A 17047-nucleotide genomic window follows, 5' to 3' on the forward strand; every position below is an offset into this window, starting at 1 on the left:
TCTCTCACTCAGATAGACATAAGTTTGATGTGCTTTTCCCCCTGGCATCCACACACACTTCACTTTGAACGTTACTGTATTATTTCACTTTTCTCACCAAGGTTGCCCTGGTCATGTCTTGTCCAGATTCTACCCATAGAAGATGTAGGAGCTGTCAGTACTTTGCTTCCTACTCTGATCTCCTTGGAGGACGATGTTTTTCAGAATTTCACAAAACAAACAAGATCTGATGTTTGCAGCTTCCAATGCGATGTAGCATCTGCTGTCCCAGTGAACCTCACACCAATACTGGGAGGTAGGAGTTAGGAACCTCGGCTTACCCCACCAGCTGAGGTTCAGTGGAGCAGAGGGATTTTTCTGTGTGGCTGCGGAGAGTAAAAAGAGGAGCTAGGACTTGAACTCCTGGGATCTTTGGTTTCCATCCCCCCAGGACTGCTCCTTCTGACCAACAGACATGTATCTGTGTTCAAAAGAGCCTGGTGAAATTGGAAACTAGACTTAGAATCAGGCAAGTTAGGGGAGGGTATTGGAGATAGAAGGCGTCATGCAGAGAGTCTGATGGGAGAGGGGAACCATTTATCTTCTACTGAGTGTGTGAAACATGAGAGACTTGAGTTCAGATCCTGGCTGTATCCCGTCAGCCAGCATTGGCAGCATGGGCACATACTTCGTCTCTCTGTGCCTCACTTTTACCCTCCATGCTGGTGTTGTGGTGAGGAGGAAGGGAAACAACACAAGTGAAGGTCCTGGTGGGTGGTCAAGCACAGCAGCTGCTCCTGCTATTCCTGGTGGGGTTGCACATGGTGCCTGCACTGGGGAACCCTGTGGGGTTTTCCAAACTGCCTTTAATGGAGAAGGGAAGCCCCTGCCCCTGCTGAATTGGGCGCGGGGGAAATGTATGAAGCCAAGGCAGCAGGTGCAGTCGTTCAGAGGCCAGTAAGATTGGCCCTCAACACCGGTTCTTGGTCTGTCATTACCTAGGCATACACTGACTGCCTCTAGTTCTGCTTTGTTAGAGACAGGAAGCCAGACTCTTCTAGCAGATCTGTAGGGGGAGGAGGCTACAGGAACTGACCTTGCTTGGAAGTCAGGAGACCCTTGTGCTGGGCTGCTGGCGCCAGGGACCTCGGCCTTGTGACAGGCTCCCCCTCCAACCAGCTGGGTAGGAGCTGGGGGTAGATGTGGCCAGCCTTGGGGGTAGGAGGGCAGGGCAGACAGCTGGGAGGTGTGGGCCCCCCTTGCTTCTCTCTACCTAGCAGGGGTAGGCTTGAGGACAGGGCTGTAAGGAAGGACCAGCCTCGGCCCAGACATTCAGGAAGTTGTACCGTTTAAGTTTTCAATTAGCAATAATCGCGCCTCGGATAATCCTCATTGGCTACGATACTGCCACTGCACAAAACTTGTACCGTTTAAATATTACATCATGTTGTGATCATAGCAGACTCTTGTAGGTCAGATTTTTGGGGTGGGGCTACTGAAGAGCCAGACAGTCCTTTCTCACTGGCTCTGTAATCTGGGCAGGTTCCACCACCTCTTGAAGCCCCTTTCCCCATCTATGAAGGGAGGATCAGAATTTCAGCTTTATCCAGTATTAGGATTAATGGAGAGACCACATACACACACTGCAGAGCACAGTGCACTGCGTAGTGCTTGTTACTAGTGATTGACAATAGATACAGCCATTACTTTCTGATAAGTAATATCCTGAGGGCCAGGGACTGAGCATTCCTGACTCCCAGCAGGTCGGCAGGGAAATGAGAGTGAGCAAGTCCTTGAATATGATAGGAATGAGGGTGTGGTGTTGGGGCCAGGCCCTCTGGGCTGTGGGGGCTGTTGAGGGTCTCAGGAGGGGAGGATTGAAGCTGAGGGGTTGTCAGCAGTTCCTACTCCTGCCCTTCCCGCTATTCTTATGTCTGGAGACTGGGAAGTTCCAGGGCCCTCCTGTTGTCTGCCCAGTGCCGGGGTAATGGAAGCTTGTACTCGATTCGGCTCCCTTCTGCTGTTAAAAGCAGAGTAGCGGGGCCCTGGAGCCTCTGGGCCCAGGCTGCTTGCCAGGCTTCCGCAGAAACAGCCTACAGAGCAGTCCTGCCCCCTGCTTTGTTGAGGGGGTGGGGAATACTGCACCAGCTTCCACCCAGCCCCCACCTCCCCACGTACCTCACCCTGTAGCCCAGGGCCTTGGAAGGGGAATGGAGCCTGGGGTTTTGCTTCTACCTGGTCAGAAAGGCAGGTACTATTCGCCAGGGACCACTCCAGTTTGGGGTGGGAGGGATGTTGCTGAGAAAGCCTAAGCTCCTGGAATTTAAGTGGGACCTGGCACTGCCTGGGCCCCTCCCCTGTGACGTGGGGCCCCTCCCGCCCATTCTCCCCGCCTTGCCCTGTGAAGTCAGAGTGCGGAGTTCCAGGCAGGCATTTCTGACTTCCAGCCAGCCAGCTGTACAGCCCTGTCGGGAGGGAATGCAGGTGCCTGACTGCCAGAGGTAGGAGAGCCCCAAGGGCAGCCCAGGAGCTTCCACAGCATCTTGGGTCTTGGGCTGGGGAGAATAGGTTAGTTTTAGAAGCTGGTTCTTACCCAGCTGGTCTGGGCTGATTGCTTCCTGCCCTGAGGCTGGTTATTTCTCCCAGGGGTGGGGCAGGTGCTCAGAAGTCATTGACTCTTGGGTGCAGCAGGCAGGGAGGGCACTGCCACTGGACAGTGTGTTCCCAGGATCCCTGGTTTCTACTAGCTCTCAGCGTGTTCTTTCTGCAGACGCCCTGCTGGCAGACTTGGAGTCCACCACCTCCCACATCTCCAAACGGCCCGTGTTCTTGTCTGAGGAGACCCCCTACTCATACCCAACTGGAAACCACACATACCAGGAGATCGCTGTGCCACCCCCTGTCCCCCCACCCCCATCCAGTGAGGCCCTCAATGGGACGATCCTTGACCCTTTAGACCAGTGGCAGCCCAGCGCCTCCCGATTCACCCACCAGCAGGTAAGGTGGGGACAGGGGCTGGGAAGACAGGGAACAGAGGCTTTGGGGTAGTAGGAGCTTGTCTGGCAGCAGCTTGGGGAGCTGGGGGAGGAATGGGATCAGGGGGATGGGGAGAGGGGCCCGGAAGCAGCCGGGTCTCCCAGATGCCATGTGAGGGGGCAAGTGACCAAGTGTTAATCACCTGTCTCCTGGCCAGAGTGTGGAAATTCCCTGGTGAGACTGACTGTGAGCAGGAGCCTCCTGGGGGTGACTCGGGCTGTTCCTTTTCCTCCCCTTGGGGGAGGCCCTGAGCATTCTCTTCCCTGCAGCCTCAGCCCCCGTCACCTGTGTACAGCTCCAGTACCAAAACTTCCAGTGCCCCTGTCCCCCAGGACAGTGCCGGCCCTCCGTGTCCCCGAGCTGGTGAGGAAGAGCACGTCTACAGGTACTGGTGCAGCCCTCTGTGCGCTCCTCCCCCTCCTGCTTGGAAGGCCTGAGGCCAGGGATCAGGCCTGGTGACAGCCCGCAGAAGGCCCCGAGGCTCCTGGCCAGCTCCCACTGCCTCTGAACTGGCCCAGTTGCCTCAGCACTGCCATCTCAATGGAGTGGCGGGGTTGAGTTGTCACGTCACCCTGTGTCGTTGAGGAGCTGATGCAAGACTTCCTCCCCTCTTCTCACCACATCCCTTCCCCATTCTCCCATCTCTTGCTGGGGGAGACTTCACAGTCCTCCTCCCTTTTTCTCCCTGAGGACTTTAGAGGCGCCTCTCACTGTGGCCTCCCCTCTGCCTCTCAGTTTCCCCAACAAGCAGAAGTCGGCCGAGCCTTCACCCACGGTGATGAGCTCCTCCCTCGGCAGCAATCTTTCTGAACTTGACCGCCTGCTGCTGGAACTGAACGCGGTGCAGCATAACCCCCCAGGCTTCCCTACAGGTAGGACTGGTTCCTGGGAGCCCTCGGGGCCCACCTGCTGGGCTCTGGATCCCCAGGGGGGCAGGACTGAGCAGCCTTTCTCTCTTGCTCTTCCAAGATGAGGCCAACTCAAGCCCCCCGCTACCTGGGGCTCTGAGCCCCCACTATGGCATCCCAGAAAATAACAGCCCAGTGGGGGGCAAAGCCGGGCCCCTAACGAAAGAGAAGCCCAAGCGGAATGGGGGCCGGGGTCTGGAGGACGTGCGGCCCAGTGTGGAGAGTCTCTTGGACGAACTGGAGAGCTCCGTGCCCAGCCCCGTGTGAGTATCACCGGGCTCTCCTGGTTGGGGAACGTCTTGCCCAGCAGTGCCCTTGCATCTGTGTCCATCCACTTGGCCCACTTGTCACCGATTCCCTCCACAAGGGCCTGCTGTTTGCCAGGCCCCGGACCAGGCCCTGGGGGTTTAGTGGAGTCCCATGGACACCTTGCCTGCCTTTGGTGAGCCATCACCCATAAGAAAAGATGACACGGTGCGCGCCGAGGGTGCCAGTGGCTGTCTGCAGGGGTTTTGGAGCCACACTGTAAGGGTTCAGACTTTGGCTCTGTCTTTTCTGTTGTTTCTCAAGTCTTAGTTTTCCTGTCTATAAAATGGGATAAAGGGATATAGGGTAATGGTGATAAGACCACCTACCTTGATGGGATGAGACCCAATAGTACACGTAATATACCTGGAATGGTTTCGGGCTCACACGTGGTTGGTGGTTACTAATATTATTTCTTCCCCCTGTTACTGTGTTGTTGGAAGCATATCACATGGATGTGTACCATGTTGTGGGGGGACGCACACAGGCTCAGACTTGTTTCATAGATGAGCTTGAACTCGGGCTAGGAGGGCCAAGGTGTCCTCCTGAGAAGGGTGCTGGCTGAGCTGCCCTCTTCTCCCATGCCAGCTTGTTCACCTCAGCTCTGTCCCAGTAGTTGAGGGCTGTCCCCTCCCTCTCAGGAATGCTGCTGGGCTTCTCTGGAGTCAGGGGTGGGGGGACCCTGAGTGTGAAAGCTAAGATGCTGCTATTCTGGGGGAACCCAGAGCTGGACTCTGGGGTCCCTGCTGATGCCGTGCCTGCCCTATAGCCCTGCCATCACTGTGAACCAGGGTGAGATGAGCAGCCCTCAACGAGTCACCTCCAGCCAGCAGCAGACACGCATCTCAGCCTCCTCTGCCACCAGGGAGCTGGACGAGCTGATGGCCTCCCTATCGGATTTCAAGGTGCCCCAAGACCTCTCCTCTTCCCTGCCCCCTCCTTCTTCCTCTGTACCTCAGTGTGAGTAGCGGGAACTCGGGCCCTCAGTGTTTGGGACCCTACTGTCCTCTGGTTTGCCAGGATGCCAGGAAAGGAGGATCAGTCTAGGCTTCATGGGAACTGGGCTGCCTCACAGCCTATGAAGGCAGAGAGGCACTTAGCAGGGAAATTCCTTCCTCCTGGGTTGCTCCCAGCTCCCAACCACCAAGCAAGGGGATCAGGAGGCTGGGACAAAGGCCTCTGTGTTAATGGCTGCTTTTGGTGGGGGAGGGTGTTCTCTGCTGGACCGTGTGGGACTGGGATCCTGTGCCTGAGAGGTCATTTGCCCTGGAGCCCCATCTCCTACACTGGCTGGCTGTCCTCAACACATCCCTTTTCTTTCTGCCTCTGGCTCCTGAATACACAGGTCTCTGCTGCCAGCCTCCCCCCATCTTTCCCACCACCCTCCACAGGCCTGAGTCCCCACAGATTATGTCTGTGGGAAACCTAACCACAGGACTCTGGGCCTGTCCTGCATGAGGCATCCCTTCCCCTCCTTCCTGGGCCTCCCAGACCTGCTAGACCCAAGATGTTTTATTTAGAAGATGCGATGCCTCTGTGGGGATTGATACTGACTGTTCTCTGGCAATTGCTGACTTTACCCTTCGATGTGGGTCTGCCCAAGACCTTTGGGACATGAGGAAGGGGAGCAAGCAGTCTGAGTGCTCTTGGCTCTAAGGGTATCTCCAAGAGTCCCTCCAGCTGGGGTTTCACAGTGGGGGATGGGAGCTGCCTGGCCCTATGACCCTTCTGTGCCACTGTTCTGGGTGGTGAGTGGCCACCATCAGAAATAAGTCCCTTGGACTTTGGTGTTGGCCTTGGAGAAGCCCTGCACTATCACCCTTGAGGCTGTTTTTACTTTTTTTGTTTAAGATTTGTTTACTTATTTGAAAGGGAGAGTATGAGCAGGAAAGGGGCAGAGGGACAGGGAAAGAGTCTCAAGCAGACTTCCCACTGAGCTCGGAGCCCCCAATGTAGGGCTCAATCCCAGGACCCTGAGATCATGACCTGAGCCAAAATCAAGAGTTGGATGCTTAACCGACTGAGCCACCCAGGTGCCCCTGTTTTTACTTTCTGAGACAGCCAGCATTGTCGTGCCCCACAAGAAGCTGTGCTTGTTCTAGCCATGTCTTGAGAGGAAGTTTTGGGGGACACAGGAAGGCTGGGATTGTCGGGGGGAGACAGCCAAGTTGAGCCAAGTTTGGAAGAAGCAGAGCAGCTGCCTGTGGCCGACTCTCCCTTGATTGGTGCTTGGGCTGCCCTTCCTGGTCACCTGTTTCTCATGGTTCACTCTCTGTAGCCTTTTCTCCCTTGTTCCTACTCCAACTGGGGCCCTGCAGGCAGGGCTCAGTGGCTGCTTTATGCTAGGATGTGGATCCCAGGCAAAACTTTTTTGGGGTCTGGGCCTTTTTTGAAGTCCAGTCCCCATGCTTCAGCTTCTCAGCCACATCAGTCTAGTGTAAGTGTAGCTGGTGCTCTCAAAAACCTCAGGCCAAGCCCACTCCTTGCAGTGAGCACTCTTCCTCACCTCTCCCTTCTTCTGCCTTTTGTCTTTCTCCTTCTCCAGACCAGCTCCTCTGCTGTGGCCTTGAACTCCCTGGGGCTGCTGCCCAAATCAGCTCCATCCCCACACCACATACCTTCTCCTTCTTCTCCTCCTCCTCCTGGGCCCTCTGGATTCTTGCCATCCACTGCTAAGCTCTCCTCTGGAGGTCATGCTCCCACCCAGGAGGTCCTCTGCTTTGAAGACCCTAATAACAGGCAGGGCCTTCTGCCTCCTATGGCTCCCAGCTGGCTAGATTTGGCTGGTCTCCAGGCGACACCTGACACTCTCAACTCAAGGTCTCCCTCTGTGGAGGGTTTTCTGGGGCCATGTGGTGCAGAGAGCCAGGCTCAGGTTTGGAAAGACCTACCAAACATTACAAGTGAGCTTTCCAGGGCTCCCCCCTGCCACACGCCACCCTGCCAAGCTGGGTATGCAGGTCCCCAGGAGCCTGGAGACTCCCATGGGCTGCTGGCCAACACTTTGTACCCAGAGGAAGCCATGGCTGTCACTCGGGAGCAGCTGTGGGTTTTGGAGGCACTCAGGCCTGAGATCCCCCACGGAGCCACACCCAGCTTCCAGGAAGTAACTGAGCCAACTGTCGTGGCCGTGGACCGTCAGGCTATCTTCCCAGATACCTGGAGTCTCACAAAGGAATGTGGACAGTGGAAGCAGAGGGCAAAGCCAGAGCCAGGGGAGCCGGAAAGCAGCTATCTGGCCCCAGTTGACAAGGAACAGTTAGGTGGACAGAATCCCATGAGGGGAAGCCTGGTTAGGCCAACCCAGGGACCTGAGACCCCCAAGCAGCTAGGGGCCACCACCAAAGCTGCTGCTGAGGCCAAGAGGGAACAGCCGGAGCTTCCACCTGCCATGGTCATGGACACACCCAACACCACTGAGAGGATTTCCACCTCTGGCCAGGCAGGCGCAAGCTTGCACGGCTGCTAGGCATGGCCCTTGGCAGGCCTGAGTGTGGGCCACTCCTGGCTAACTGCATGTAGCCTCCCACTCTGTGCATGTCTGCTTGGGCAGCAAATCCCATGATTGCGTGGCCTGCGACCCTACTGACCAGCAGTGGGTTCTGTGGGGCAGGGAACCTCTGGGCCCTGGAAATTCTCTTAGTGACAACCTGCCTCTTGCTTGTTTTAAGGCTCTTCCCTCTAGATGGGCTGTCCCTGACCTCCTGAGGTGATGTGTGCAAAATGGTTAAAAGCATGGGCTTTGGAACCAGATAGTACTGAATTCAAGCCACGCTTCCAGTACTTGCCACCCTGTGTGACCTTGGGCAATCCCCCACCAGCCTCAGCTTTCTCATCTTTAAAATGGGGGTAATAGTAAGGGGGCCTGGCTAGCTCAGTTAGTAGAGCATATAACTCTCGATCTCAGGACCGTGAGTTCCAGCCCCATGTTGGACGTGGAGCCTACTTTAAAAAAAAAAAGAAGAGAAGGGAAGTTATAATAGACCATTTTCCCCTATCATGTCCAAGGGTTAAATGAAGTAATGCCTGGAAACTGCTGAGAACTCAGCTCTTGGTCCTCAATAAGCCATGGCTGACGTTACTATTCTTATTTGCTTCTTGGTTGATTAAAATTTTATGTCCTTTTCAAAAGCAAAGTGAAGCAACAACAAACACTAACCAAAACCAAAACCACTACAAACAAGCAGGTTCTAATACACCGAAGAAGAAAAAAAACAAAAGATTTACCAAGAGGAAAGATCACGTTTTTTCTATTACAGACCAAAAAAGAAAGAGCCTTATGCCTTTTCAGGAATGTCCACTTACATCCTTTCAAATAATCTTGCCATAACCCCTTTAGGCAGCCAAGAAAATACTCTAACCCCATTTCAAGGCTTAGGGAAGCTGATGCCCCTGAAAGTGAAGTCTTGCCCAAAGTCATTGGTGACTTGGAGGTGAGCACTGGGTGTCTGCTCTGCCCCCTGCCTCCACCTCACCTCAGCTTGGCTCTTCGGCAGTTTGTTCTGCTCTCTCCCGCCCGCGGCACCTTGTGTGGACTGAGCAGCCTCGGCTGAGTGCCGAGTGGGACTGTGACGGCTTCCCCCTCCCCCCTCAGATCCGCTCTGTGATCAGGAGAAGCCGGGAGACAGGCCACGCGCACCCCATGTCCCGGGAGCCCTCCCCTCGCCGCCGGCTGGATCCCGCCACCCTGAGCAGGACCCCCTCCCAGGAGCGGCTCATCGCAGAGCTGCAGGGGCGGCTGGGCATCCAGCCGGAGGCAGAGGAGGCCACGGGGGTGGCGGGGGCCTCTGCCGAGGACTGGCGGACAGAGGGCGTCGTCATCACCGTGCAGCCTCGTGGGAGGCGGGCTGGGGGGCAGCTTGTAGAAAAGGTAGCGAGCAGTGCCCGGGGCTGGGCCAGGGCCAGCAGGCGTCTTGATTCCTCCCCAGGAAGGGAGATGTACTGTGTGGGGGAAGGAGGGGGGGAGGAGTCCTGCACCCTGTGCCTGGTGAGCCTGGCCTCACTCTTGGTGCCAGGGTGGGAAGGTCCAGGGGGGAGCCTGGGGATGGCACCACTGCCTGCTCCTCTGCTCTACTTCATCTCTCCCTCCTTTCTTCCCAGGTTGTCTTCCCTCCTGGCTCCCCCGTTCCCCTAAGAAGAACCTTCTCTGTTCTGGCTTCTCCTCCTGTCCCTTTGCTCCAGCAGTGCAAAGACTCTTCTTGCTCGCCCAGCCTGCGTGCCCCCTCCCCCTTGGGGCCTTCTGCTGTCGCCCGAGGTTCCCCTGGGGTCCCGAGCGCTGCAGCTGGGCTTCGGGAGGAGGGTGTGCAGGGCCCTGCCCCTCCCCCTCCTGCACCCCTCACCTCGAGGTCCGTGGGCTGCCAGACTGACGAGGACCCGCTCTTCCCCCTGATGCAGGCAGGCCTCCCTGTCCCTGTCCTGCTGCCCGGGCTATATCCCCACTCTGCACACCTGCGGGCACATTGACATGCACACACCCTCTGGCCCTCCGTCCACAAGTCAGGATAGTACCACAGCCCTTCCATAGACCATGCCTTGACCCTGGACCCTCTCTTAACCTGCTCTTCACTCTCCCAGCCCCTTGATGTCTTGCTTCCTAGTGGGGCTTCTCTCTGCTGCCCCTTCCCCATGCCCCTTGGCCCTGCCCCAGGCTCCAATGAGGAGACCATTCCCAAAAGGGAAACCAAGCCTGCTCCTCCCCTCCAGCCCCTGGGCCAGTACCTGGAAGGCCTCTTTGCTCTCAGCGCCTGTTGCCTTCCTTTCCTGGGTCCATGCCTTTAGTTGGCTTACCTTGTTCCCCTCCTTCATCCCTCTCCGGGCCTCTCTTTCTGGGTCATTTTTCCCTAGACGTTTCCTCCTGATTCTGGTACTGCCAGTGGTGGTGGGGGTGGGAGGGCAGCGGTGGAAACCTCTTATCTCATCCCTTTTGTGAAATGGTCCGATACTGAGGTCTTTTTTTCTTCCTTAATTAAAAAACATTTTCTTGTCCTCGTTTCCTCCCCTATCCAAGATCCAGGGCCTGGAACAAATTGCGGATGGAGAAGCGTGGGCGGCCGGCTGGCCTCCGAACGACAGGCAGAGCAGTCCCGAAGGGCAGGACGAGGGAGGGGTCAGTGCCGAGGTTGGGGGCTTAGGGTCCTGCTTGCCTGTTTTCTGGGCCTTGGTCAGGCCAGTGGGGTGCCTCGAGCCCTCTGACCACCAGGATGTCTTGTGGAGGCCACTCCCTCCCTCCGGGCTCTAGAAGCCCTGAAAGAGGTTGTACTGCTTGCCCCTATTGACCCATCTGTCCAGGAGGGAGATGAGCCCCCGGTGCCGCGGTGCCACGGTGCCACAAGGCATCATCCCAGGCCTGGAAGTCCTGACTGCCTCTCTCTCTCCACAGTTCATGGCCCAGGGGAAGACGGGGAGCAGCTCTCCCCCCGGAGGGCCCCCAAAGCCTGGGAGCCAGCTGGATAGTATGCTGGGGAGCCTACAGTCTGACCTGAACAAACTGGGGGTTGCCACGGTTGCCAAAGGGGTCTGCGGGGCCTGCAAGAAGCCCATTGCCGGGCAGGTGATGAAGGTGGCAGTGGAGTGGGTGGGGGGAGGGGGAAGGGGATGGGGTGGAGGTGGGAGCTGCAGCGGCACAGGGAGCTTTGCTCCTCTGGGGAGGGTGCTCCACAGTAGGCAGGGCCCCAGCCACGTTCTGCCTCCTTTGTCAGGTCGTGACTGCTATGGGAAAGACGTGGCACCCGGAGCACTTCGTCTGCACCCACTGCCAAGAGGAGATTGGATCCCGGAACTTCTTTGAGCGGGATGGACAGCCCTACTGTGAAAAGGACTATCACAACCTCTTCTCTCCACGCTGCTACTACTGCAATGGTCCCATCCTGGATGTGAGTCCCTGTGGCATGGCAGGAGGCCAGCCATGCTGGCACATTCCTTCTTCACTGTTGTCTGTGCCATCTGATGCTCAGAGAGGTCACTCATGCTCGAGCTTACACAGCTAGGAAATGGGACTGGAATTCACACCCGGGCTGGGTGCAGGCCCCTTCCGCCGCCCTTCCACCTCCCACACCAGATTCCTTTCTGCTGACTCTCCAGGGGTTAGGAGTCCTGCCCCGATAAATGGAATGGAGTGCTGGCTCCCTCACTCTCCTGCGGTTGATACCTCCATTTATACAATGGGAGTCACAATAGAACCTGTGACATTAACTGCATGTGAACATCCAGGAGGAGAGAGTGTGGCTGGCATGTCACAGCCCTTCACTAAATTGGAATTCCTGGTGGTAATGAGAGCACAGTGAGGAGAGACTTGATCTCTGGGTAGGGTGGGGGCAGGAAAGACAGTCCTGCCTGGGAGTCTCTGCTGTGGGACCTGAGCTCTGATCCCACACCTTGCTTTCACAGAAAGTGGTGACAGCCCTTGACCGGACGTGGCACCCTGAGCACTTCTTCTGCGCCCAGTGTGGGGCCTTCTTTGGTCCTGAAGGTATGACTATGACCCACAGGCAGACTACCCCGCTGCCCCTCCCCTGCCCCCACCCCTGCTGCTCCTGGGAAGCAGGGGCAGGAGACTGCTGTTGTTTGAGTCAGGATGGCTCCATCTCTAGAGACCCTCACTCAGCCCCCCAAACCCCTACTTCTCAGGGTTCCATGAGAAAGATGGCAAGGCTTACTGCCGGAAGGATTACTTTGACATGTTCGCGCCCAAGTGTGGCGGCTGTGCCCGGGCCATCCTGGAGAACTACATCTCGGCCCTAAACACTCTCTGGCATCCTGAATGCTTTGTGTGCCGGGTAAGGAGCCCCCTTGTCTGGAGGGAGCTGGGAGTGGGCAGCTGGGAGAAAAGGTCCCCCCTATCCTCACCCCCTTATGTTCTCTGGATCTAACTTGGGGATTCTTAAAGGGGTGAGCAGATAGGGGGTACAGTGGGTCCTGGGCCAAGGCTCAGAGTGAGGCTGGGAGAAACCAAGAGGAAGCTAGATACATCCCCCAGCTTTGTGCTGTGTGGACAAGCTACAGTGGAAATAGGCACTGGTCTCTAAACTGTGTTCTGGTGGTAATGGGAGTCCACAGATGTTAGGGGTCTTACAAGGGCTCTCAGACCAGATAAGTTTGGGAAACACTACTCACCATAGGACTTCTCAGTGCCTTCCCCCGGCCCCCTAATATTTCATTTATTTATTCATGAGAGACACACAAAGAGAGTCAGAGACATAGGCAGAGAGAGAGCAGGCTTCCTGGGTGGAGCCCAATGCAGGACTTGATCCCAGGACCCCGGGATCATGCCCCGAGCTGAAGGCAGACACTCAGCCACTGAGCCACTGAGGCGTTCCTTCTCAGTGCCTTTTATACCAAGTATGCAGCTTGGTTTCTGAGCACAGTGTTGCAGCCACTTACCCAGGAGTCAGACCTATGCTAGAGTCCAGGCTGTGCAACTTAGTAGCTAGCTGTGTGATCTTAGGCAAGTCACTGAACTTCTAAGCCTCAGTTGCCTCCTCTCTTGGGAGAATCTAGTCAGTGTTTAGTGCAGCGCTTGGCACGTTTGAAGTGCTCTGCAAGTGAGAGGCATGACCATGACTGTCTTCTGCCCATCCCAGTGGCAGAGGCCTCAGCCCCTAGCCCCGGCCTGAGCCCCCTTCACCCCCTTCTGCCTGGCAGGAGTGCTTCACGCCCTTCGTCAATGGCAGCTTCTTCGAGCACGATGGGCAGCCCTACTGTGAGGTGCACTATCATGAGCGGCGAGGCTCACTCTGCTCTGGCTGCCAGAAACCCATCACGGGCCGCTGCATCACCGCCATGGCCAAGAAGTTCCACCCGGAGCACTTCGTCTGTGCCTTCTGCCTCAAGCAGCTCAACAAGGGCACCTTCAAGGAGCAGAACGACAAGCCTTACTGTCAGAACTGCTTCCTCAAACTCTTCTGCTAGGCACCCTCCATGGCCCCCCTGCCCTGGCCCAGCCTCCCCAACTGCTACTGTGACCCAGAGGCCTTGCCCAGGGGTGAAGGGACAAACCCAACTGCAACTGGAACGCATGTCTTTGGCTGGTGCAGGATGACAAGAGGGCCTGCTCTTCATTCCCCTGCCGGAGCCTCTGGGCCTTTGTTCTCCTGCAGCCCTCCCCAGGCTGTCAGCTCTTCATCCTCCCTGGAGGTGGAGGCTGGAGGGCCCCAGCCTCCACTGCGTCTGTCCCCTTGCACCTGCCTGGCCAGGCCAGCACCCCACACTGGAGCCATCTCTTACTCATATTTTGGCAGTGGAGCCAGGGGAAGGGCAGGCAGGGTCAGATGGGGTCTTTTTTTATCCTTTTCCCCCACCCAGTCCCAACCTAATTATCCTTGTCCTGAGAGTAATGGGGGATACCCACTCCCTTCAGACAATGCCAGCATAAATCCATCTGTCCAAGGGTGGAAGTGTTCGAGGGGCCGCAGAGGGTTTCTCGGGCTCCTCTTGCCCTTCCAGTCTCCCCAGGCCTGGGCAGCTGCCCCCCAAACCCCCACAACTGCTCTGGTTCTACTGAGAAAGGCCTCTCTCCAGCAATAATGTTTTATAGTCACTTCCTCCATCTCTGGGGTGGTGTGAGGTGGGGAGTTTCACCCCGTGCCTGGACACTGTATCGACTTTGATAGATTTCTACACTGAGGTTTGAATTCATATTGTCTGAGTTGCTTTTACTTCTCTATACAAAATGATTTTGAAGAGATTTTAAAGCTGTCCTTTTTTGTACTCTTCTCATCCATGGCCACTGGTCCTGTTGGTGATGATGGCTGTGGTATGGGGTTTGCCTTGTACTGAGGGCTTGGGGTGGGGAAGCAATTTGTATTTTAATTTTTCTTAGCACAAGCAGGTGAATTGGGAGCAGCTTTCTGACTCCCCTTCCTTAACTTCACAGCTCACCAGGACTGTTTTATAAACTGCTGTATTTTAAAACCCCTTCCTGGATACTACCTGGGCCAGCAAGCTCTTAATGACACTGGCCTCAGGATGTCTTGCCCTTTGGGGCCTAGAACTCTGAACCTCATCTGTCCTGTTCCTGAGGGAGGAAAAGGGGAAAGTATACTTTAGGGGTGCTGATTCCTGCCCGAGTAAGGCATCAGGAGCCTTGCTCCCCTGTGAACTTTTTGGCAACAAGAGAACCCATTGAACATTCTTGGCCTCCACACCGCTTTTCTGCCTTGTCAAGAAAGCTGGTGTGTTGTTTTGACCATTGGTTTTGTTGGTTCCACTGGGCCCACCGTTTCCCCAAATTTCCTGCCCTCCCTGGAGACTGGAGGTCTAGGGGAAAGGGCCCAGGATGTGGCAACAGGGCCCGATAGGACTCTGGGCAGAGGGACAGGATCCTGCTAAAGTAGCAGGAAGCCCCCAGAGCTCTGTCCCCCAAGGATGAAACAGGAACAGGTAGGCCTGGGCTTCTGAGTCAGCAGAAAGGGACCCCCGTGGGGTCTAAAGTGAGGAAGGTCCAGACCACTTCACTAGCCTCACAGCAGAGGCTGAGCATGTGGGGGTCTCAGAAGAGGGTCCCCTCCTTTGAGGCAGGACTGGAAGCAGCCCTGGTCTGAGGAGGTCTGCCAGGCCCCTCCAAAGGTCTGATGTCTCCACTCCACCCATAGGCCTTATTGCTCTGTTTACAGTGACCTGCCCCAGGCCCCTCCCCTAGGGGGACTGGGGTGTCTGGGGTCCACTCTCTGGGTCAATGGTTATTTGATTTGATTTTATTTTTTTCTCTGTAAACTTCTAACCTGGCTTTTCCCCATGTCAATTCCTGTGATTTATGCCAATAAAGTTTGCCATTATTTTCACCCATGCCTAGTTCCTTTTCTTGGCAGTCTGAGGTAGCAACTTAGTAGCAGAAGAGAGACCAAACCCTCCCCAGACTTAGGGGGACCATATTGAGGGTAACTCAGTGATGTTCCCTTATTTGAGGCAGACAGCCCCGCGGGATGGGATTCCTGCGTGAGCTTTGCATTTCTCCCAGCAGCTGGTGAGGAAAAGCAGGGGGAGCAGTGTTGTTGGGCCCTGTGTGGCTCAGGCCCTGCCCTAGTGCTTTGCTTGTAGACTTGCTGAGGGCACCCTCAGGTGGGCCTGTGGGTGGCCTCACCCTTATTTACAGCTCCGGAAAGAGGTTCAGAGAAGAGAACTGACATGCACAAAACGGTCCTGAGTGAGCACAGAGGCAGGATGTGAACCCAGGGCTTGCCTCTGCCTGTGTTCCTGCTTTGGCCAGACACCCCCCACCCCACGTGCCCGCACCACACCTTGGGTGTGGAACCTTCCCAGCGGAAGTTGGCAAATTTACAGTTGAGGGTGGGTCTTTTCTGCCCCCTGGTGGTCGTGTCCATATTTGCATGCTTTCTCCTTGTCTGAGCCACAGGTCTAGTCCTGGGCCCCAGGAGCTTCCTGGATAGCATTGTTCCCCTTTGAGATGCTTCATAATTTCTCCGTTCTCTAGAATGGTTTTCCAAAAGCAGCATGTCGAATTTTAGTTGGAATCTTGGCCATTTCACGGTGCACTCAAGTGGAAAGTACCTTCAACCATCACTGAAAGTGCTGATGGTTTATTCTTCTGGACCATGTTGAATTCATTTTATTTATAGAAATGGATATGGCACGTTTCACTGTAATTTGCTTTTTCACTCAACTGTACTTTGTGAGTATTTTCCCATGTCAATAAATAGAGACCTGCATCATTTTTTAATGGCTTCATGATATTCCATTATATTGATGTACTACACTTAGAGATATTTATATCATCAGAGCCAGGATGTCCTTGGAAAGGTACCATGTGAATATGTACATAGTTGAAAAAGGGCATTTAGGGAGAGACAGCCTCAGAATTTAGAAGGCAATGTATAGCATTGTGAAGCCCATGGGCTTTGAACTTGCTCCTAGATTTCATTTCCCAAGTCAGTGTTTATTGGGGCTTGAGCAAGTTGTTTAACCTCTCTGTGAATTTTATCATTGATGAACGGAAATGCTAATACTGTACCTCCTCAGGGAATTGTTGCAAGGATTCACAGCAGTAATGTGGACAAAGTACTTAGTGCAATGCTGAGTGTGCAGTAATATATTGTCATTAAAAAGAGATCTTAAAAAAAAAAAAGATCTTAGCAGTAATTGACTCTAACAGTTCTCTAAACAGCTGGTCACCAGAAGCAACATCAGAAGCTTTGAAAAACACAGAAATTTCTAACTTGAAAGGGTGAAGATAGAAACACTCCTTCAGGCCTGGAATCTACCTCAATCCCATTACCAAAAAAACATATAGATATATAGATACAGCACAAATATTCAAATAAGTGTTGAATGAATGTATAATAAAAGAAACAAGAATTTAGTGATTTCTGCCTACATTCCAGGGACTATATTAAGTCTTAACACATACCCATTTAATCCTCATAGCAACTCTAGAATGGGGATACTTCATTACTCCCATTTTTACAGTTAAGGAAAGGGAAATGGAGGGTCAGCAAGATGAAATTACTTCCTAGGGACACCTGAGTGGCTCGGTGGTTGAGTGTCTGCCTTTGGCTCAGGGAGTGATCCCAGTCCAAGGATTGTCCTGCATCAGGCTCCCTGTGAGGAGCCTGCTTGTCTCTGGCTCTGTCTCTGTGTCTCTCATGAATAAATAAATAAATAAAATCTTAAAAATCAATCAATCGCTTCCTAGGATGGACACAGTTACACAGTTAGCAAGTGGTAGAAGAAGGATCTAGGTCTTCTGACTGCAAACCTTGCATTCATTCACTCAATAAATATTTGTTATATGCCTGCTATGTGCCAGGCACAAGACAAATGGCTCTGCTTTGGGAAGCCTGCATTCCCGCAGGGAGAGACAGACA

General features: G+C 54.7%; 1 protein-coding gene and 1 pseudogene across 3 annotated transcripts in view; one reads left to right on the forward strand and one right to left on the reverse strand.

Annotated features, from left to right (window-relative positions):
• Nucleotides 1-15007, forward strand: part of PXN (paxillin) — a 48801-nt gene extending 33794 nt beyond the window's left edge. Inside the window, exons 2-15 of one of the 3 annotated variants that reach the window (XM_055322387.1) lie at nt 2750-2976; nt 3285-3400; nt 3751-3887; nt 3985-4186; nt 4999-5134; nt 6775-7671; nt 8824-9099; nt 9330-9623; nt 10237-10335; nt 10609-10779; nt 10928-11101; nt 11616-11697; nt 11856-12004; nt 12870-15007. In XM_055322387.1, coding sequence (XP_055178362.1) covers nt 2750-2976; nt 3285-3400; nt 3751-3887; nt 3985-4186; nt 4999-5134; nt 6775-7671; nt 8824-9099; nt 9330-9623; nt 10237-10335; nt 10609-10779; nt 10928-11101; nt 11616-11697; nt 11856-12004; nt 12870-13136 — 3227 coding nt within the window. In that variant the 3' untranslated portion in view covers nt 13137-15007. Of the gene's footprint in view, nt 1-223; nt 296-2749; nt 2977-3284; nt 3401-3750; nt 3888-3984; nt 4187-4998; nt 5135-6774; nt 7672-8823; nt 9100-9329; nt 9624-10236; nt 10336-10608; nt 10780-10927; nt 11102-11615; nt 11698-11855; nt 12005-12869 lie in introns of those variants that run through there. The other 2 variants (XM_055322389.1, XM_055322390.1) reach the window with 2 other exon arrangements.
• On the reverse strand, nt 1288-1401 carry LOC129508423 (U4 spliceosomal RNA; annotated as a pseudogene).
• Nucleotides 15008-17047: the final 2040 nt, after the last annotated feature.

Source organism: Nyctereutes procyonoides, unplaced genomic scaffold, assembly GCF_905146905.1.
Source record: "Nyctereutes procyonoides isolate TBG_1078 unplaced genomic scaffold, NYPRO_anot_genome, whole genome shotgun sequence".
Classification (NCBI taxonomy): Eukaryota; Metazoa; Chordata; class Mammalia; order Carnivora; family Canidae; genus Nyctereutes; species Nyctereutes procyonoides.